This window comes from Centrocercus urophasianus, unplaced genomic scaffold (genome assembly GCF_019232065.1).
Source record: "Centrocercus urophasianus isolate 14NV4802_14NV808 unplaced genomic scaffold, USGS_Curo_1.0 seq_12, whole genome shotgun sequence".
NCBI classification, from domain to species: Eukaryota; Metazoa; Chordata; class Aves; order Galliformes; family Phasianidae; genus Centrocercus; species Centrocercus urophasianus.
This window is the reverse complement of record NW_024884364.1, coordinates 54,307,710-54,331,060: the sequence shown is the minus strand read 5'-3', so window position 1 is coordinate 54,331,060 and position 23,351 is coordinate 54,307,710. Positions and strand designations below refer to the sequence as shown.

The 23,351-nt window shown below is 37.1% G+C and overlaps 1 protein-coding gene across 1 annotated transcript in view; it reads right to left on the bottom strand.

Moving 5' to 3' along the window:
* The window catches only part of OCA2 (OCA2 melanosomal transmembrane protein), a 232,421-nt gene that overhangs the window by 140,239 nt on the left and 68,831 nt on the right, over nt 1–23,351 (bottom strand). The window contains exons 15-17 of the mRNA XM_042810547.1: nt 13,988–14,135; nt 12,152–12,209; nt 10,715–10,823 (exon numbers count right to left, since the gene is read on the bottom strand). Coding sequence (XP_042666481.1) covers nt 10,715–10,823; nt 12,152–12,209; nt 13,988–14,135 — 315 coding nt within the window. The remainder of the gene's footprint in view (nt 1–10,714; nt 10,824–12,151; nt 12,210–13,987; nt 14,136–23,351) is intronic.

Here is a 23,351-nt window from a genome sequence, read left to right as displayed (position 1 = left end):
GTATAGAGATAATTATTCATTAAAGCTAATGAAATACAAATGCACTAGAAGTTGATAAGAGTCAGCATTTTCTTGCACCACGGGCTTTAGCAATATGCACTAGCTCCATGCACACAGCTTAGAGTGAGAGAAGAGTGGTCTGTTTCTGAGGAATACAGATGGGTAAGGAATGTGTCTTTTCCTGAAGTACTCCAGCAAGTAGAGATCTCTGGAGAATTGAAGATGTCAGCTGCCAGTTTGGGCTGTACATAGCTTATCACAGTCTACATGCACAGGCTTTTCTGAATTTGCTATCTTTGTAGTAACTGCAAAGAAAAGATATGGGTACCTGTCTCCCAGAGGATGGGTACAGTACAGAAATAAAGAGAAGGAAAGAGGAAGGATGGAGTCTCTCAAGGAGTTTTGGTGGGGTTTCTGTAAGATCCCCCTTTATGACATGGTTTGACTTCAAGCATCCTTGCACCTGGACAAGAATAACATCTTCCAATACTTGAAGGACACAGTAGTCAGTGTAGTCTGTAACTACTTGATTGACTGCTCTCTGTCAAACTGTTTGTCAAAGTAAGCAATGGAGCCTGTACAGATGTGGCAATCTGCGTCTCTAAATGGGCTGGTGTCCAGAGGCTTTTCTAAGTAATGTTCTTTTAAGTATGTTCAAGATAGCAATGAATATCATTGTTTTATACGTTTGAGTGTCTCTGCATTTGCTTTGGATTCAATTTGAAAGATTCCTCCATTCTCAAAGAACTCAAAGTACCAGGATGCATTACAGACTGGCATGACTGTTCTTTTACTTTTTAGCTTACTGGGCCACAAGAGAGAGCCAGGTAGAAGAAAAAGAGTGAACTTTAAAAAGAATAACTTCTCATTACTACAGTGAAAGCAAAGCCCATTTATAGTTCCACAAACTACTTCTTTTACTGCCTTTCAGTGCCTCTGTTTCACAACAATTGGTGTTCTGGAAATATAATGCAGGGAGAAACTGAATCTAAATTCCATTTCTGCACTGACACAGCACCTGTTAAAGACAGTGACTGTTTATTTTAGGAAAAATAAAACGATATTTAATTATAAAATGCACCTTGAAAAATTATAATGCATTCTTCCTAGAAAATAGTCTTGTGTCTTCTGCCAGAAACCAGAAAAAATGGTACAGCAGAAATAGCTTGAGTGCTTTTCTTTTCTCATTCACTTTACCCAGTAGGGAAAATCACATTTGGAACAGTAAATAACTGATGATGAGAAGAATGCAATTGCAATCTTGCTAAATAAAAAATAAAAATCCTATTTTGAAATAATCAAGCAAAAGAACTAGAAAACATAAAACAATCTAGTATTATCAAATAGAAGTACAGAATATGTGGGAGGAAGGTAGGTGAAAGGGAAATATATGAAAGGAAGAAAATACTGTGTAATCTGCAGGCCTTTCAAATGCTCATTAAGAAAAATCTGTATTCCTTAGTAAAAGTAATTCCATCTGGCCTAGTAGCAGCTGAAACGTATAATAAGTTTCCTCCTAACAATGTGAACATGCAGGTACTGTATGTTTCCTTTACGTGCCCAGAATTTGAAATAATGTCTTTCTACATGAATACCGAGAGCGCATTTATAATTCATGCTTCTGGAAACTCAAGTGGTTCTTGAGATATTTGCAATGAAAACTGAAGCCAGAATAACACTGTGCCACTTCAGTGCTGGCCTGGGCAAAAGAGAGTGCTGCTCAGGTTAGACAGGTGCAGGACTCTATATTTAAGCAGGAGTAGGTATAACTGCCCAGCTCTAGGATGGGAAGCACCTGGATATTAACAGTCCTGCATAGAAGACAAGTAACACAGAAACTGAGCCCGATGGTCTCCTGAAATACAGAATCAGGGTTATGAATAACAAATCCTGTGAAGCAGCCTCTGCTCTCTTAATCCCCAGTAAACCCAGGGAATATGCATTACGCTTAACCATTAGAAAATCCAGGGCAAAGAAATATGACAAACAGTCTGAAAACTTGGTTTTTGAGGAAAAAAATGTAAAGACTCTGGGATGCTTAGCTCAAAGATAAGACTAAATTGCAAGTCTTCAGGTAAGCACCGGCCTGCTACAGAGAGCAGAGAGCAATCTTTGCAGTGGCAGTAAAGGATAAAACAAGAAGAGTTAGGAGACATAATAGCAGCTAGGAAGAATCAGGCTACACAGTATTCAAAATCACATACAGAATAGGTGAGCAATGAGCAAAGATCTTTAAAAATCAGCTTCTGATAGATGAAAATGTAATACTCCTACAAACAAAATGATAGACACAGATTTTTTTTAGACTTTTGCAATTGAGCAAAATGAGATATTCTTTTTCTCTGATCTTAGCAATTCTCTGTTTGCCATTTTGTGAAAAACAGAGACCCCTCATGCCTATAACATCCATAACAAGCTATATCTTCTGGTGCTAACCTTTGCATCATGGCTTACATGGCATATTAATGAATATAAGAAGAATTAAATCCAACAGTGTGCCCCATCAGCTTAATTAGAAGTACAATTACCTCCATAAACCCTCACAAATTAACCTGTTAGTCCTTCATACACCAAAGTGCAGAAGTAATGTTATGTATAAGGACATATTTGATTATACTATTATGCATGGATATAGAAATATGTGCATCAAACAACAGGATCAAAGACATATTTCCAGTACTACTCATTTTACTCATTAAATATCAGTAGTCCTGAATATGAATTAAAATCACAGAATCATAGAATGGTTTGTGTTGGAAGGGATCTCAAGCATTATCAAGTTTCTACCCCCCTGCCACAGGCAGGTTTGCCAACCACTACATCAGATATTAAATACTAGATTGTCCACAGCCCCATCATACCTGGCCTTGAACACCTTCAGGGACGGGATATCTACAACCTCTCTGGGCAGCCTATGCCAGCACCTCAAATACTCCATGTTTAGTTTTCTACAATTATTTTTTTAAAAATGTTGTCAGGTATCCCCAGAAATGTCCATTCTGAAATCATACTGAGTTCTTACAAACAACATTTGTTGTTAATTGATAAGCACTGTTTGATCTTCATTTTTTTTATTTTTTTTAACAGAATTACTCTCTGACAAAGCAACTTGCTTGTCTTTTGAGTAATCTCTTTTCATAAGCTTAGCATCATATAAATTGTTTCCAGCTGTTCTGCGTTATTTGTAGCACCACAAGGCTGTTCCTTGGTGGTAGAACCATGATAGCAACAGTCCAAAACAGCTTGCATCTGCATCAGGAAATGCCTGGTAGAATATAAGAAGATTGAAAGAATGAGAAAGAAGTTGATGGAAACTATAACCCTATGCAAGGCAAATAAAACAGGAACCTGTATGAATAGAAATAAATTTCGAAGTTAAGGACAAGAGCATAGCATAAAACAAGGAGGCAGAGGAATAGCTGCTCTGTAATCACCGAATGAGCCTCTGTGCATTGGGAATAGATGGAATGGATTTTGTTAATTCTCCTGATGAATTCAAGCACAATACCATAAATAAGATAGGATGGCAACCAAGATAGATTCCTGTAAGTAAGAAACCATTACTAGCTTCCTTACTAGCTCTAGCTAGATGCCACATCAGCAGAGATGTGTTGAGATATAGCTGTGTATATTATACCCATCTAAAAGTCTTTTAAAAAATTACAAAATTACCTCAGTAAACGTTATTGAAACGAAGACACACTATATTGGCAGAATCTCACTGACTCTGAGAGACAAAAAAAAATTTAAGTTATGAAAATCAAGATAAAACGAAGGTCAACATCTCTGGAAGAAAGAACTAAAGCACAGAAAGTGTACTAGCAGATATAATTGTTACTCTTTCCCAGCTTTGGTGGTAGAGGTTTTTTTTTCCCACATCAGGTGTATGAACAACCACACAGACAGAATATTTTCCATGTTTATTTACGTGCCCATAAAAATGACTGTGCACTTTGAAGGGTGTAATTAAAAAAAAAAAAAAAAAATTCAAAACCGCAGGGACTGCAGGAAGATTTCTCCTATTTTCAGAGAGTGTTATGTTGAGAAGGAGCAATAACTCAGATCTGTACCAAAGTGAGTTATATACTCAATGCTGAATGCATCAATTTAGCTCTACTCCAACATTTTTATTTCTACAAAATAACTGTACATTTATTTTTGTCATGTTCATATACACTTTGCAAGGATTGTTTTCAACATCACTATGAATCAAAGATGTGCTAAGTCTTGTATGTGCAATTATGTCTACCCTCATTTTAAAACAATATGCATCTTCATGGTCCAACCAAATTTCCATGTTACATATTTAGAGATGAGTAGGTCAGGCATGTACAGAGCTCTTCTTGATCTCAATGTTGAAGTACTGGACAACTTAAACCAACACTACCGCATGTCAAAACAGCTAAATAATATAGGAATTAAGCAAGAGCATAGAGAAAAAAAGCACTAAATGAGGTCAAATACGCCAGAATCCACTTGTGGCTGTGGTTAATACCATCTCTACAGTATTATCAATCTGCTCTCTGTAGCAGGCCAGTGCTTACCTGAAGACTTGCAATTTAGTCTTATCTTTGAGCTAAGCATCCCAGCTGTAAGGATCTGAAAGGATCTCCAGAAAGGGGCTTCCAAAGAGAAGTACCTAAAATTAAAGCCCGAAGATATCTTGCTACAGTAGGCTGACTACTCTCATCAGATGCTACAATTCGTTGTTCTGTTTAAAATTACAAGGTCAAAAAAAAACCCAAACATTATTAATGAAAAGCAGTGACACAGCTTCACATATGTGGACTATTAATGGAAAATAATAAGAGAAAAAAATTACACAGGCAAGAGGGCACAGAATGAGTAATTGTAGCAAAAAAAAAAAAAAAAAAAAAAAAAGCATTTCTGTGGATGGCAGCCAAATCCCTGACAAAAGCAAAGAAAAATAATTAACTATCCTATCAGTATAAAATAATACAAAAGGTGGTACAAAATATATCCAAAACTAACAAATAGAAGACATACCTTATTGGCTTACTTTTGCATAATTGGGTGGTTTATTGCATACTGTTACCAATTCCTACATAGCTAGGAATAGCTAGATGCTGCGTGTAATGAACTACTTTTGACTTGAACTTAATAATGTAAAGGAATACGGATGTGAAGTAATAGAAAAAGCCTTGAAGGTGAGGGCATTGGATGATATCAACTGCCCTGGGATTATCAACAACTCAGCAGTTGCTAATAGCGCAGACTGTGATGTGAGTCAAAACCCATTTCTGAGGTAACAAAAAAGACAGGGACCAAGTCTGTAATATTTATATAACTCTATATATGACAAAATTGCAAGGAATAAAGTTAAAAAAAAAAAAAAAGATAATATTGAGCTCAAGTGGACTCAAGCACAAGAAGGAAGAAACCGTCAACATCAGCATTATACACCTCCCAGTAAAGAGGAGGAAGAAATCCCTGTAATACTTCTCCAAGTAAAATTCTCAAGGTATCAACAATTCATCACACTCTACTCAGCCTTGTGAAGCTTTACATCCTGCGGAGCATCAAAGGATACAAGGAATGCGTGCTTTCTTGCTTTAATTATTTTTTTATCATTTATTGTTTACAACAGATTTAATTCTATATTGTTAGTGGATTTTCTTTTGTATTGATTGGGTAATTCAATGTGTTGGTATTGTCATAAGCGCATGAACAATAAATGTTGTGTTTTGCTTCCATAGATAAAACCTTTAATTAGACTAAAAATAAGTTCTCAGTTTTGCCCACAAAACCATGTATATCACAACACCACCAACACTCTGAAAGCAGAGCCCACTGCTGTATACAAAGAAGGCATCCCCAGCCCAATTGTTTAGAGGACCAAAACAGTCTAGCTCACACTACCTGGAACTGCGTGAAGGAGTTTCCAGGCAACCACAGATTATTCAGATAATATTTATAGCTATTTAGAAAAGGTCCATAAAACTTGGATCCCAGTCTGTGTACCCAGCTTCTTAATTCATCAAACCGCATTGGAAAGGTTTGCAAAAATACAGGGGAAAATACTGGGTTTAACAGAGTTAAATAGCTGAGAATTCATTATAATTTGAGCAGTTAGGCCATGCCCATAAGCTTTCCTCAATTAAAACTGATTAAAATCACAGCCTGTAGATAGCCTGGGAATAAATGTTAGATTCAGTGACAAATTAAAGAGCAACGTTTTACACTGAGGATATACTGGTGTAAAATGTTCTAAACTTAACATTGTGGCTTTTGGCATTAAGTGTACACTTTCTTAAATCTATATCATTCACTACTTTTTATAGCTTAATAGCTATTTGTCTCACCAGGATTTCTGGTGTTCTTCAGCAATAAATTATACATTGGCTTATCAAACTGATCCATTATTCAATTTTTTTTTTAATCCCAAACATTTCATGAAATAACCCTCAACAAGAAGAATAGTTCTATAATGGACATTTCACAAGGATTGCATATATTCACCTGAAAGCAATCATTTCCAGAATATAAGTACACTGTTTTCTTTCCTATGGGTACAAACACAGTTTCATAACCCAGTTTGTTTCCTTTTGTTTATATGATTTCATTGTTTGTAAGCAGTGGTAGATTTCTATAACTCCACTACTATATATGATAGTAGGATAAGATGGTTTTATTTGTTTACCACCTCTAGTACAGAAAAATGTTCCAGAATAACAGTTTGAAGAACAGTTCAAAGTTTTTAGAGTTTTCCTTAGAAAACTGAAGAAAAATATGCGGACTATATTTTTTTCACTTGTGCAATATTAGGTATGGGTTTTTTGTTTGTTTGTTTGTTTGTTTTTCAACTCATAGAAAGATCTCTAAGCTTAAGGCTTCTGGTATTGGTTAGAGAATGACTAACTCTAACGTATACAGGCAATCTATCTCAAAGCGGTTAAGGAAGAATCACTTCTACAGCAAAGTCCTTGTACCACTTATTCAAAATGTTGCAGAAAAGAAAATGGAGGGAGCTGTTAAAATCTCAGCAGGATGCAGTAGTGGAAAACCTGATTTGGTTGTTATAAGCCAAGTACATATTGATGCAGAACTTCTGACAGTCAGTGATTCAACAGCAAATTTAAGCAAGTTTAAGAAGCTCTTTAGGGCAATGGACGGCTTTCCTTCACTCACTCAGCTCCTGTAAATTTCAACAAATTTTCAGTACATTACAGAAATTAGTCAGAAAATACAATGACTGGCATCCAAAGGAGTGACAAGACAACAGGAGTCTTTTGTATCTACAGAGATTGAAAACATTTCTTCTTGAATGCACTGATAATAACATCAAAAAGGGCTCTGCAAAACGTGGCCTTCCAAACAAAAACCAGTCAGCTTAAATGAAAACCCTTCTTTTCCACTATTTCAGTTACAGATTTTAAATGTTTCAACAATGTAAGATACAAGTTGTACAAATTAGGCAAACATAGCTATGTTTCTCCTGGTGTGAATTCCCATCTTCCAACAGTCTGCAGCCGAGTCAGTAACAGTATCCCTACCCTGAAACCATCAGTATCTGATTTGTTTGCTCTTGAGTTTACACCTTGTTTCTTGAAGAAGAAAGCAAAATCTTCTGTTGCAGCTCTCCAAAAGCAGGAGAGGACTTTTCCCTGACTCAGAAATGACTGACGTGACCCTGAGAGGAGAGGATCCAGAGGCAGAAGGAAGCAAGATTCCTCAGATGCTTTACCAGTGCTTTATCAATAAATACAGTGGCTGAATGAAAGCACTCTAGAAGTCTGAAGTTTGCCGTGTCTGTCTGTTTGAAGTCTCATTATTAGCTTTTCACTGACATAGGCATTTCATAGAATTAGTCTACAGATGAACAGGTACAAGAAAACTGAATAGGAAAGTGTTCTGCATTTTAAGACAGTTAAGTACGCAAATTTATTAGTTAAATTAAAATGTCAATTCCCTCAAATTATATCAATGATTCCAGGTTCATTATGGAAAAATTGTATCAAGGCTGGGGACTGATAAAGAATTCTATAATCTTTCTAATTCACTCTACCAAATGCAATTAAAAGTTATTAGATTTCTAACACTTAAGCCTCTGTATAAAACATTATTCTAGTAGGAAATTAAACACTGAATTACAATCTACTTTCATTTTTATGCAAAAACTTACTGAACAAATATAGCCAAACCACCAGAGTACAAGATGTGCTGTATTTTAGGAAATTTATTTCCATTCACTGGAGGACTAAAATCCATAGCAACCCACAGCAGTACTACTTCAGTAATGATAAGTAAGTGACAGCAAGCATCAAGACCATGGAACTCAGGAGTCATCAGTGAGATCTCAGTAGAAGTCTGCAGGTTCCATTAAGTGTTAATAGAATTATGTATATGATTTAATAACATTTATTTACTAATCTGATGGATTTACTATGAATACAGAACAGATAGAAACTAAATAACACATACAGCCCATGTTTACTTTCAAGATTGCAGCAGAAGATTGGGTAGTGAATTACAAAAACCTGCACTGCCAACCATGTCACTATCTTGCACTTATTTTACTGACATGAAATAGAACAAAAAACCACTCTTCTGTTACTAGATTTCTTCTAGTACTCCAATTACCTTACAGTCTTGAAAGAATATCTTACTAGCTGCACATGCAATCAATGCTATGTGGTCTTTACTGACTGCATGTGGGTTTTCAAAACCACTTAGATTTTGGGTTTATTCACAAAATCTTATATGGTTCAGTGCTCGCTTATCTGAGGCAGAAAAGTAAGAGTGAAAATTGATTTCTCAAATTGCTGGTGGGAACTCTTCAGTTAACGCTCTTAGCCACAGTGATTTCAAATGCCTGTGTCTTCAGTTTCTGTTTCTTCCTATGCTATAGTAACTTTGCACTTTTGTGGCTATAATGCATCAGCATACCTTTTAACTTCTTAACAACCAGTATTCTTTACTGAATTACCCATTTCTACCACAGCAGATACTCTGGAAGAGGAAACCAACCTGCCACCATAACAGGGTCACTGGTGCCACTGGCTGAAACAGTGTCCCCTCTCCTAAGCTCATATTGCTCCAGGCACCACACTTCTGCTGCACAGAAGCACTGTCATGAAACCTCATAGTCCAAGCCCACAGTGAGGTCCCAGTGTCCCACAATCCCCCTTGTGTAAGTATTGCTTATAACTCAGACCCCTGTCTTGGACTGACCCAGCTTGTTTCATCTCAAACAAAAATAAGTACTTCTGAAGGCAATTTGATGCAGGAATCACACTCAAACAGAAACAAGGGTGAGTCACGTTTAGGTCTGTGCTCTGTGCAGTTACTGCAACATTAACTCAGACAAGGTTATGCACTGAAACCCCATAACAAATACAGGGTAATACACCATATGTCCTCAGTATTACGGACTTAGAACAATTTCATTAGGCTACAAAACTGCCCTTGAAGTGAACTGGCAACTTAATAATCCCATGCGTACAAAACTATTTACAATGTCACAAGGAAGCACAGGGCCGGTTGCAGTGCCAGACTGCTCTGCAGAGATGAGGTCTGAGCAGCATGGACACAGACATCCTGCAGCCTAGGTCCAAGGGCTGTAGCTCAGTCCTCGGAATAAACGTGTTTAGCAGCATAGCTGTACTTATTTAAAAACACATTGCTCCAGATACAGTAGCTCACATCCCCGCACTGATGCCAACAACACCAACTCCAGTGTTTCCCTGGGTCCAAGCAAAAAGAAGAGCCACCTTTGGCTACTGGTAGCTTACTAAGCCAGTTAATATAGCTGAAGTAGTAGCAAAAGGGGCGGAAGGTGTTGTTTCCAACCTGATCACCACTCTACAGTTAGAACTAGCTCTATACTGTGCATAACCAAAACGCACATAATATTCAGCCAGTGACTTACTCTTTATGAGTTATTCATCCTTAAATCTATTGCTTTTTTTTTTTTCCCACTGGACATACACAGTGAAGGGATTCAGATGAACAAGAGAAAACATAAATTTGAAATTCCATAACTTCCAAACACTCCACAGCCCAAAAAAATATCATTAACTTTTCATGTTACAGGCAGGTTTTATAACTGCACTTAAGTTAAACATGAGTTTTAATTTTGTTCTATTTTTGGGACATTTCAAGAATGTCCTTATAGGGATTTAGACACATAATAACTGTATAAAGACCTTCACAGACAGGTCTAGGCACAGAATGTAGTTATTTTTATTTCAATCATATGCAGTGTCTTCTAGATTTTATTTTGGGAAATTATTTATTTTGATGATAACATAATGGTAACTTGAAGTTATACGAAGAGCTATCTTTACTCACGAAATTATGCTAGACTACTTAAATGTTCTTACACAGAGTAATTACTTTCTGATCTCCGTAATGAATCTCAGTCATTTATTCAAGGCTACACTGAAATCATGGTAAGGTCAAATTTGCTCATTCTGTAATGTTTATCCACCTAGTTAACATTGGGAAGTCAGAAAAAGATGAAGTTAAGAGCTCTACCTGCTATTCCTCCTGGGGTGACTGAGTCGTGACTGCATTTCAAAAACCTGTTCCGAGAAACTGCTGTTCTGATTAACCCGGTGAAATTGTAAGGTCAGGGACTTACAAAAACATGGGTTTTCTGAATAGACTCAGAAAAATGTTACAGTTCAGTTAGCTGTTTTATTATTATTATTATTATTATTTTAATAAAATAGAATAAAACTGTGAAACTTACCAAGATCTAAGTAGACACCTGCAACAAATGAGTTGAGAAAAAACATCAGAATAACACATCCCAGCACAGTAAGGCATTTGACGAGAAGGATTTTGTCTGTTATTCTGTGCTGCAGAGGGGAAAAAGAATTGGATAATTGTGTTAAAGAAGGAACTATTTATTGTGCACAGAGTTAAAAATAAAAAATAAAAAAAAATTAAAAAAAACGTGTGAAATAGAAAAAGCTGTTCCTGTATTGTATATTCTTCTTCAGCATAAAATACATAAATATTTAAAATGAAATATTTCATGTTTACCTATAGAAAACATGATCACGTAGTAAGAGAGACCTAACATGAAGACAGGAGATAAAACACGGTTGTGCAAGTATAGTTGAAAGGCAGTTTTTATTATAGAGGGAACTTCAGGTGCTCTGTGGTTTCTCAAATTTGGACAAAATCATCCTTTATTGCGATTATACTCTGAAAACCTATAACCTAACCTAATGGCCAGATTCTTCATACATCACGTACAACTTTCAAAGACATGCCATGCCCCTAATCTTTATAGAGCTCCTGTACCACAGACCAGCTCCTCATGCTCTCATTCTCATACTGAAATTCTTTCCATTGTGCTGTTGCTTCTCTGCTCTGAAATCACCTTCACCAGCAACCCAGGGAATCCCTCTATCTCAGAGTACCTCTCTCATTGCTAGTCTCTTCCACACAGTTTAGAAATCTACCAAAGTATAATCAAATCTCACTTCTTTTAAAAGTTCATCATTTATACAATGCTTTGGAAAAGGTCTAAAACCAAACAGAAAATTCAGTTGGTTTTGTTCTGTTTTGGTATGGCACATAGAACAGAGTGCTCCCAGCCAAGGATTTGAGCTCCCAATTACACGCCTGTACTCATTAGTGCCAGCAATGTGGAAAGGATGTGATGATTAGGCTAATGAAGATGAAATTAATCCTACTATAGGGTATACATCCTGTCAGGTTCAGCTTCAGCATAAAGATCTAGGCAGTGTTAATATGTGCACAGCAAAGAAAACAGGATTTATGCAAGTGGTTTATGCCTACTTAAATAACATAGCAGATGTGTTACAGATAGTGTAGTAAATTAGAGTTGGTATTACTCTGTCATCATGCATTGTGGTTATAAACAACCTATTGACACCTTCTAAGACTTTCTGGCCATGGCGGATTAAAATTTTAAGAGAACATTGCTGAATCATTTATTGATCCTTTAAACAACTCTTTTCTAAAGAACACATATAAAACCTAACTCATACAATGTAGTTCAGTATATCCATCCTGATGAGAAGCCAGCCAGTCTGCCTGCCAGCTTTTCTTCTCCACGAGACTTATTAAATTTTCATTGGATTCAAAGGATTTTCCTCATAAAAAGCCGTAGGTCTACTTACACTTATATTAAGAACAACTGCCATCTACTTACTTTTTTCTGGAGTTCCTGAATATTTGTTTCCCAGTTTTTATCTTCTTGTGAAATTTGCCTGAAAGAAAATGACACCTGCTTTTTTTCCAGAATGAAATGAGAGCCCTGCCAAACAGTATTGGAATAAATCTCTCTCATCACATCCAGATCATTCTTTCCCCTTTAAGGAGTAACTCATACTACAGAGGAACCATGGCTGCCTTATGTTCAGTAGCAAAATTCCCATGACAATTTACTTAAGACCCCACTTTCCTAATACATACTACCAGTGCACAGTTTGGTTCATGAAGAGTGCCACAGACTTGGAAACTGCAAGCATCCGGAGTATGAACCTGGATATAGGAGCTGGCTATATGTTCCATTTGTAGTTTCAGGAGGTAATGTGTGCCATTCTGTAATTAAGCAAGGGTCATGTGCTAACACCAACAAGTCAGAACATGTGTTACATTTGCATTTTATAATGAAGTTTTAAGATCCGAATAAGTTACTTCTTTCTGTTATCAGCATAGTCAGCCCTGCAGCAAAAAAAAGCCTTGGGGTTTGCAGTTCAGGAGCTCTGCTGCTAATGTTAATGAATTTCTACATCACTCTCAGTGTGCTTGTGCTGAAGGAATCCTCATTTTCAAAACTGAACGTACGATTTTTTATACACTTCAGAATTATTTTCTTTAAGGTGTTGTGAACTCTAATAATGTCACAATCTTTTAAAAAGACTTTTTATGTCACTTTATTTAAAGTGCACAATATCAGGAAAAAATTAAAGGAAAATATTATAGGAAAATATAAGGAAAAATTATCTTATTCCTGGAATAATTTATGCTTGCATCATTTACTGAATTAAGAAGTTTATTTGTGAAAATAAGAAAATTCACTGTCACAGTACTTATATTACTATTCTCAAACATCAAATTTCCTACATTAACAGCTGGTTTTGCCGGAACCTAAACAAAAATAAGGTTAATTTTTTGTTAGTCTTAGTTTATAAAAACTTCTCCTTTTCTATACATACCTAGTTAATTATGAATATACTCACATCCCCACTGAAGATTTGATTACTTTAAGAAGTAGTAAATCGCTGTTTTGAAAATTCAGTAGTTCACTGAAGAACATTTGAATTTTTCATCAGGGAAAAATTTACAGCATTTTACTACATTGAAGCTATTATTGCAGGAAAAAGCCTAATGATGCATTTGTGATCTTTTAAAACAAAAGCTACCTGGAATTTCTGGGTCGTCAAATTTTTGTTTATTCACAATATGTGTTCCAGACCTTACACATTAGTTTTGTCCTAAAGTACTTGGTGTATCACTGAAGCTGAGCTTCCATGGTTCTTTGTATCTGCTCAACTCTTTCAACTCTTCGAAAGGGTAGATAACAGCAGGACAAGGGGAAATGGTTTGGAGTTGAGGGAGAGAAGATTTAGGTTGGATGTCAGGGGGAAGTTATTTACAGAGTGGTGAAGTGCTGGAACAGGCTGCCCAGAGAGGTTGTGGATGCCCCGTCCTTGGAGGTGTTCAAGGCCAGGTTGGATGGAGCCCTGGACAGCCTGGTCTAGTATTAAATGTGGAGGTTGGTGGCCCTGCATGTGGCAGGGGGTTTGGAGATTCATGATCCTTGAGATCCCTTCCAACCCTGTCCATTCTGTGATTCTGTGATCAAGAAATGGCTGAGAATGTAGGTCTCATGTCAGTGAAGATAGTAGCAAAACTAGAATATCATTCCAACTGCAAACTGAGATGAGCAGGAGTTTCATGTCAGTCCAACAAAGTGCCTATGCCTGCAGCTCATCCTGCCAAGGGTGGAAGAAAGGAGGTGGCACATGCCAGCACCACTCACTTGTGGAAAGTCCTGAGCTTCTTCCTCAGGAGTATCTCCAGAGTCAGCACCTTCTGCATCAAGAGGCATTTCACGGCAGTTTCTTCCCTGCTGGCAGGGTTAATGCGCTGAGCAGTCAACCTCCAAACATAGATCTCATGTTTCAGTTCTAAAACAAAGCAAGATAGTTTATCTTATAGCAGATGTAGTAGGTATGAAATCAAAGACTCACAAAGTACGTGCAATATGTCCTAGACTGAAGGCTATTAAAATGCTCAGAATGGTTTCCAAAGAGTTTGCCAGTTTCAGAGTTCTTTTTACCACTTACTTTTCAAAGCTGAAGGGAATGGAAAATTGATAGAAACATTTCAATTTTTTAACGAAAGTGATCTCAAATTCATTTCCCAATTAATATAACGTGCTATCTTCAAATATTTGCTTCAGACCACCACAATCTTTACCGCTAAAATTGTATCATATTTGCTTTTCATCAGATCATAACCTGCCAACACACATTAATGTACTGCTAAAATGCAGACCTGAGTAATATCTGATCCCGTGTAAGTTTAAACAGACTGATTAATACTTCAAATCAGTCTTCAGAGTGTTGTTTGAGCATGTTTTGATTTATTTTTTTGAGTACTATCAAGGTCTTGAAGAATAAACGAAAAGCGTTCACTCCTGTTGACAGCAGACATCAGAATGGTCATGACAAAAAATATCCTTTGGATTTTACAGGAGATTCCTAAGGATATAAAAGCTGATTATTCATTCAGAAACTATCTGAACATATACTTCCAAGTTAGCGAATTGGACACTTCCACAACTTCCTTTTATTTCTTTCCCCTCAAATTTCATGTCACTGAAGAAAAAAAAGTCAAGAATTCGTGGCTTTATATCTTAAGATCCATATTTAGCATGCAAATTACACTTATCTCAAGAAATTGACGAGGAAGTATTTGCACCACCTATGCAATCTGTAAGCATTATTTATAAAAAATAGAGTGAATAATGAGAAATATTTAAACACATTTTGATGTAAGCAGTGACATTAATATTTACAAATCCCCAGTTGTTCATGGTATTTAATGACAAAATGAACACTAAATGTGTTTAATATGCTCTCTACCTTTGTTACCAAGTATTTATAGTGATAATACAGAGCATATTATGTAATAATTAACCATGAGAGGAAAGTAGACACGACAGAATTCAACCATTTGAAGGAAAAAAGTAAGGATGTTCAGTGCCATCATAACCTTCCTGAGAAGCTGATGAACAGAAGTTGACTTAGATTTCGTACAGCTCACATCCACAGATGAGCAGAGCAAACAGCTTACAAGCCAACAAAATGGTATTCTTTGCCTTGGATTTAGAACTCAAGGCTGAAACTGTAAACTCATTATGTAAAGCTAAATGATTGTTCCAGGTTATTAAACAACCTGTGTTTCGTCTAAAACATTTCTTATAAAAAGAAGGATTAATACCTAAATTATAGGTATCAGAGGTACAAGATCTAGGATTTTCCTTTGTAATATATTTGGTGATTCTTGTCAGGAGCATAATCTGATGCTACTTCATATTAAAACATGGATATGTCCTGCTTATCCATATGAGACTGTGCAGACACCCTGTCCCAGACATCATTTACTTTTTCAGCAACAGCTTGTGACATCCACAAATAAATCAGCAGTGATCTTCTATTCCCTTCCAGAACATAAACAAGAAAGTGACAGAGCTATAAGCTACAGCTTATCTGCTCCAGAAAAAAAAAAAAAAAAAAAAAATCTTTTTTGAGAATTAAGCTGAATGTGAACTGTGCAGAAAACCTATTTGAAGCCTCAGAAATGGTGGAAATTATTCTTTAATAAAATTCAAGATTAAATTTTAAGTCTCTGAATCTGTAAGCACTTTAAATAGCTATTTCTGACAGAAGCAAGTGGCAAAATATCAGCTGCTTTTTCCTACAGACAGGCAAGTCTAAATGGAGAAATGCTAGAACATGGCTTTCTTGCACAATCTCCTGTTCAACTCTACTAGAAAAAACTTTTTAATTGAAAAGATTTCCTGAATCTTTCATGGTGAAAGCAATACTTTACTATCCTCCATGCTACTCTGGACTGGATAAGATAGAATCTTCTTTATGTAAATCAAGCAGATAAAAAGGGGAAAATACCCTCAACAGCTGAATGGTCCTTTTCATTCTGCTCTCACATGCAATTTTCAAGTCAAATGGACTGTGGCTTTGAAACCGTTTCTCATCATCAGTTCAAGAGGAAGAGCGCGGTTTTATCTTTTTCTCTGGCAAACATGCACAAAGAATAATTATCCAGTTAGCCATTTTGCAACACCTTTTCTGGTTATGGAATCACAGTATAGTTTGGGTTGGAAATGACCTCAAAGATTTTTGAGTTCCAACCTTTTACCTGCTCCATGCCCCGGGCAGGGCTTCTTCCCACCAGCTCAGGCTGCCCAGTGCCCCATCCAACCTGGCTTTGACCGCCTCCAGGGGTGGGGCACAGCCTCTCTGGACAGCTGTGCCAGCACCTCACTGCCCTCTGAGTGAAGAATTTCCTCCTAACATCTAATCTAAATCTCCTCTCTTCCAGTTTAAAACAGTTATTGCTCACCCTATTACTGCATACCCTTGTAAAAAGTCTCTCTCTGTTTCTGCTCATGATGTATGTTTATGTTTATCCTGCTGTAACATTTCCTTCATCCTTTCCAAGTGAAACGCGACCAAGGATTTTGCTAATGGAAGTTGAAGTTTTCATCCTCTAACTGAGATGCAGATCCACACCGGGTATTTTCATACAGAGAATCTTTATCTTCACTCATTTGAAAAGAGATGCCTAGCATCACATATATCTGTGCCACAAACAAAGACAGAGCAGAATGACTGGTGTTTCACACTCCTGCTCCTGGTCTGAAGTGCTGTGGGGTTAATCTCCAGTTTCAGCAAGGTTGAACTAATACTTTGTCGTCTGTGTTAAAAAATGTGTGGGTTGTTTCATGTGGCTTTGATCTTGCCTTTGTGTGCAGCAAGTGCATGCTTGCTTGCTCAGACATTAGTTTTCTAAACACCCCTAGGATGTGAACGTCTGACCTGCAGTGAAATTTACTTCAGAGCAACAAGACCTTTGAAAGTCAGAACAGTTGATACATTTTTTTACAGTGCTAACCCTGTTACAGTAATTATTTCTAAAGAGGTTTTCTAGGTCATCCCACAGAAAGTTTCTCCTGTTTCAGTTTCAGGAACACTTTTATTGTAATAGCCTCCTATGGCAACAGGTAATACATGTGTTAGCAGTAGTTTTTGTTTCGAATGCAATACAATGTAAGATCCTTGAGGTGACTGAGAGCAATGAACATTTTCAAAAAACTGTGTTTTTATCTAGCCCTCCATCTTGGATCTGCAAAACTTTTTAGGTAGCAACTCATATAGTTTGGGACCCTCTGACCTTTTATGACATGTTGTGTTAGACATGATGGTGTAATATGACTGCAGCGTCTTATCAACCACTTTGAAACTAAGGCTAAGGTAGCACAAGGGCAGCATTTGGCTGCTACTGAGTGAGAAAGCCTTGCATCACATTTCCACATCTCTATAAGTCCCATCCCCTCAGCTGGGACTGGGTTGTGTATGACTGGGATGTGACAGTCATGTTATGCCAGGTCACGCTGATTTGGCTCACTCATCCAAGAAGACTCAGTCGACTAACCAATTTATTATTCCATTACAATACCAAAAGCTTCGCATGGCATATTCATAAAGCCCACCAGATGCTATATATATTTAGAATTAGTATATTCAGAATTAGTTTTTCAGACATTTTTTTCTTTCTTTTCTTTTCTTTTCTTTTTTTTTTTTTTTTTTTTTCTCTTTTTCTTTTTTCTAGAAAGGACATTTCCAACAAGAAAAGAATATTTTGAGGGATTTTATTCAAAAGGATAAGCAAAATTGCAATCCCTATAGTGCCAATCTATTCTGGTTTTGTCATTTAGTATATTTCACCATGGAAAGCACAGACTAAAAGCCCTGGACTGGTTGAATTTAATGAAATACCCACTACAGACCTGAGCTGTGAAATAGATAATATTTTCTGCATATTAGAAAACACTGTTTCATCAAAATGTGTATTCTTTCTGCATTGCACCAATAGTCAGACTGATTTTCACTTAATCACACATTCCCTCCCACCTGACTGCCAATAACAAAGAAGACATCCTCCAAACTGAGTGTAATTAATTCCCTGTCTCAGAATCTGCAGAGGACAGTGTTATTAATTGAAGATACTCAGAAGAGCATGACCAAACTAGTCAAGATGATAAGAACTATCATAAAATTGCAATTTTTAACTGGCAAGTGCACTAAATATATTATCTGCCTTTTTGAAAGCAAGACAAGTTTGGGCTGTGACTAACAAAATGCAAAGCATGTTCCTCTGAACGTGGGTTTTTTTCTCCAGATGCTCTTCTCGCTTAATACTTTTTTCAGCAAAGCAATTATGTTTCTTAGCTAAATTCTTAGAACAGGGCTACTTCTGTTTAAACATTAATTGAAAAGGAAATTAAGTACCAGGAATTATAGCTTAATCTAGTAATAGTAATATCTATAACTTAAGGTAAAAAAAATTTAAAATCCCTCATATAGTGTAATTAATCCTTCCAGCATATTAGAAAGTAAGCAACCATCAACTCCACTTTAAAAGCACAGGAGCTAAGTTAGATACGTGAAGCCTGTGTATAAAGAATTTGCCTCAAGAGACATTCCAGCTCAATGACTGATGCCTCTTTCCTAGAGGCAGTGTCTCCTTATGGGAGACAAGCATATGCTCTAATTCTGAAAATAAAAAGTCCAAAATGTCCTTGTCTTTATTTCTTTGAGTTGGCTCATTTACTGGTCATGTGGATACAGGTAAGCAGAGCTACAAATGTTGCAGGGTCTTCAAAACCGCAACAAAATACACTTTGTCTGATTCAGCTAAATAATTGCAAAGGAATGCAAGAAATCTGTACAGTGCTGCATAAAGCAATACAGAGATTTATATCCATCAGCTGTTGGATTGCTGGGGCCCCATTTGGTCACCAAGACACCTAGGGCATATTCAGATGCTCTGCACAGCACTGCAGATGTGGCAAGAGAAATACAGGAGACCCTCATCCCTGCAGCAAAGCAGCATAAGCTCAGACAGAAAACTGCATGGCATCTTAGATGGAGCCCCACACGAAAGTCACCTCCCAGAGGTTTACTTCAGGGCAAGCTGGGGCAGACAGAATCAGCCATGGGATTTAGACTGCTCAGAAAGCTGGAGAAACAGCAAGCATCCTTCTCATTAAAAAAATCTAACCAGAAACTTTACACATTTGTCTGGACTGCATCAAAAGAGGGCTGATCGGTGGGGTAAGGGAAGTGATTGCTTCCCTCAACTCTGCCCTCATGAGGCCCCATGTGCAGTACTGTGTCCAGGCCTGGGACCCCCAGCACAAGGACACGGAGCTGTTGGAGTGGGTCTACAGGAGGGCCACAGAGGTGATCAGAGGGCTGATCACCTCTCCTATGAAGAAAGGCTGAGGCAGTTGGGCATGTTCAGTTTGGAGAAGAGAAAGCTCTGGGTTGACCTCATTGCCGTCTTCCAGTACTTCAGGAGAGCTTACAAACAAAGGGGAAACAGTTTTTATACACAGTCTGATAGTGGTAGGACAAGGAGGAATTACTTGAAAGTAGAAGAGGGGAGATTTAGATTAGATACTAGGACGAAATTCTTTGCATTTGCAACCTAATCCATTCCATTCTATCGTTCTCTGATTAGCCAATGTTTTCCATTAAGGTACATGCATAAAACTATTAAACTAACTCCTCTGCTTGGAAGTGAATAGATACCCTCCAATCGTAAAATGAATTGCAGCAAACCAAACAGCTACCAAGATTATTTCAATAGCAGGGGTGGTGAAAAAGAGATGTAAAAAAAAGGAAAAAAAAAAAAAAAAAAAGGGGGAAAAAAAAAAAAAAAAAAAACAGTTCTACAAGCAAAAACTGAAAGATGAGTTTTGCACCATCCTGAAAAGACAAAGCCTCAGGAGGACACATCTGAAAACCCAAAAGTTAGAAAAAACAGTGCTTAATTTAAGGGCAAAATGAAATGAAAAAGAAGCTCACTTCAGATTTACTGTACCCTTTAGCAACTGGTTGAATGTTAAAAAAAAAAAAAAGGTAACTAATAAGTTCAGCTCATTTTGAGAAATAAAACTGATAAGAATAATTTTAAAATATGTCACTGCACTTTTTAATGAAAAATCATCAGTGAAACTCTTTGCAGCAAACAGATATGGAGCATGTGTTAAATTAACCTGAATTGGTCCATTAATACGTGTGTAGCAGGAAGATCTGAGGACCAAAGTGAAAACTGCCACTGCTCTGCCAAAACACTGCTATAGATTGCCCTGTGTATATCTGCACAATTGTTTCACAGTTGCAGTATAAGCACACAAAGACCTAGGGAAACAAGTGCTGCAAAAAACCCTGAAGATTCCTAAGAATTTTCCTCCCATTTGTAACTTGATGACTCCATCCATGAAGAATGTACATAATAAAATTGTAAAGTGCTCCTCTATTCTTTCAAAATATCACTGCACTATACTTTCTTTCTGAATAAGGCAGGTATAGTCATCACAGCAGCCTTTTTATGCTGGCAGCATTATCAATGCATTCAGAAAATAATATGCATTTGTCATATTTCCCATACTCTGCAATGTCAGAATATTTGATATATCACTTGAAAACAGGGAAAGAGCGATCAACAGTTTCCTCTTCCTGAGAGGGATAATCCATCAATTCTAAAGCACCAGAAAGGACATATACAAAGATTTTAAACATAAAACGTTTGTAAATGTTTTAAAAAATTGGGTTCCATGTAAAGTAAATAACTATAATTATTTTATTCCTGATTATTAGGAATGTATTGAAGGTGAAAGTAATAGAAGGCGAACATTTTCTGACATAAAGCCATGACTGTCACATATTCAGCTACATTAACCAAAAAGGAGCATGCAGGTCCACAGGGAGCATAAGACTATCCAGTCCCCTCAAAGCTGAAAGTCCTACTGTTGTTTAAAATGAAAGTATAAGAAAGTTACAATCTTAGATTCCAAGACAATATCTAAGAAAGCAACATTTTTTATTCATGCCATACACTATTAACTATTCATTCTCAATGTACAAACTGGATTGCAGAGAAGAAATAAAACAAGTTTTCCCATTTTATGCTGTTCAAGATTTAGAAATGCTTCCCGTCACTGGGATCTGAGAAAGCAATTCGAGCTCAAAATATGGGTATTGCCTATAACAAAAAATAGGGCAAAATTTAGAGTATTCATGTATCCTTCACATCAAATCAGTCCTTTTCCGTTCTGAAACTCAAAGGTATATACCGAAATGCACAAAGACATGCTGATCTCTCTCTTCTGTGATGTGGTTTTTTTTTAGCAAAAAACTCGATTCTAGGCATGAGAAACATTTCCCAATATGAGTTTAATCACAACTGATTGTAAAAGAAGTTGACAAGAAGTTGTGATGAATTTAGCATTTTGGGTGAGGACAGCTAATAGCAATGTGAACTGCTCATCTGCCAACTAGATTTAGCTTGGAGCTAAAAGCTTGAAAACATCTTGAAATACTCCTTTCATTGGACATTATTCTCTGCATAATTTGCCTGTTGGATCTGTCACCTGAACCTCCATAACCTGTATTTATTTACTTTTGATTCCAAATCAAGCAAACCCACTGCTTTCAACAGCACTGTTAAACGCCAGTAATACTTCACTGGCTGTTAGTAAAGCACCTGCATTACACAGGACAGAGATATACTGATGTATTTCATCCAGCTATGTACATGACCTACCTCTCACTGATTCTAGCATGCACCAGTTCCTACTGTTACCAAACAAATTAGTAACATTATTAACTAAAACAGGACTAAATTCTGAGGCAAAGTGACACACATAGCTGTAATGATGCTCCACGACACCTTATACCCTGGGTCACCACTCTGCTCTTGCCTTGTCGTTGAGACCCTGGACATAGTTATCATTCTATGCAGGCTTTTTTTTTTTTTTTTTTTTTTTTTTCCCCATGAAATTGTCTGAAATAATAGTGGGTTTGTCCAACAGATTATCATATAGTAGTTCATCCCCAGTGTTAATCCCAAAGGTTGTACAGCATGGTGTAGGCACAGCATGAAGATATGCAACAGCGTTAGAGGATGCAGAGCTAGCCAGGGTAGCATTGGAGAGACATGCAGCATTCAGGAATCCAAATATTTGGTAAATAACTGCTATCTAACAGCTATCTCTGGGAGTGGCCCCTAGAGTGAACTTGAGCTTTGTCTGAGAGAGAGAGAACATATGAACCCTCCAAAACCAAGCAAAATACAAAATTTAAACCTACATCAATTTGACACAATTGATGCAACTAAATCATTTTTTAAATTTCATTTTTTTCAGCACTCTTAGGTGCCTACTGACAAACCATGACTGATAAACTATGCCTCCAGACCAGAAATAAACTATGAATCTATTTGAAAAATCATTTCAAAGGTATTATAGCTTGAGGGTGTTCAGCTGGCCTAAGACCAACCTACATCCGGATGGAAACCCAGGTAAGCCTCATAGCAAAAAGAGGAAGGGAAACTTCCTCCAGCAGCAAGGAAGACTCTTATGCCACAAGAATGTAACAAAGCTTTTAACCCTTAACCCACACCACATGTCCTGGGATTCACTCCCCAAGGCATTTCATAACTCCAAAAGGCAGGGGTGTTCACATCAACAGAACAATAATCACAGTTTTATACCTATTTTTTTCCCCTCTTACTTTCCCCTTTTTTCCCCTAGCTGCTAGAGAAGCAGCTGCAAAGCTCCACATGGAAGAAGAAACAGATTTGCTCACCCATCTGTTTAGCAAATTTCACATTGAGGAAAACAGTATCGTTTTTTTGTTTGCTTGTTTTTTTTTCCCCACACATGAAGCACTTTACATGACTGAGATTAATTAGAAAATTTCTTCTGTTGTAGGCATTACATACAATCCTACTACCATAGCACTATTTTCCCAGCAGATACAGACAGATGTAGCTGATGCTACGTTTGAAGCATAACGTGCTCCCTACTCTGTCATCAACCCTCCTGCTTCAATAAGTGTGTCTCTCTTTCAGCAAGCAAAATGGTCCGGAACACAAGCAAGCAACACAGTAGAAATGGAGAACTGGTGCCAAATCAGTCATTGCACTAAGAGAAAGCTTATATTCTTTAGCAAAAATGGTGATGATAATACCAGATTACATCACCCACTGCCCTGGGGAAAGGACCTTCCCAGGCACTGTAGTCTACA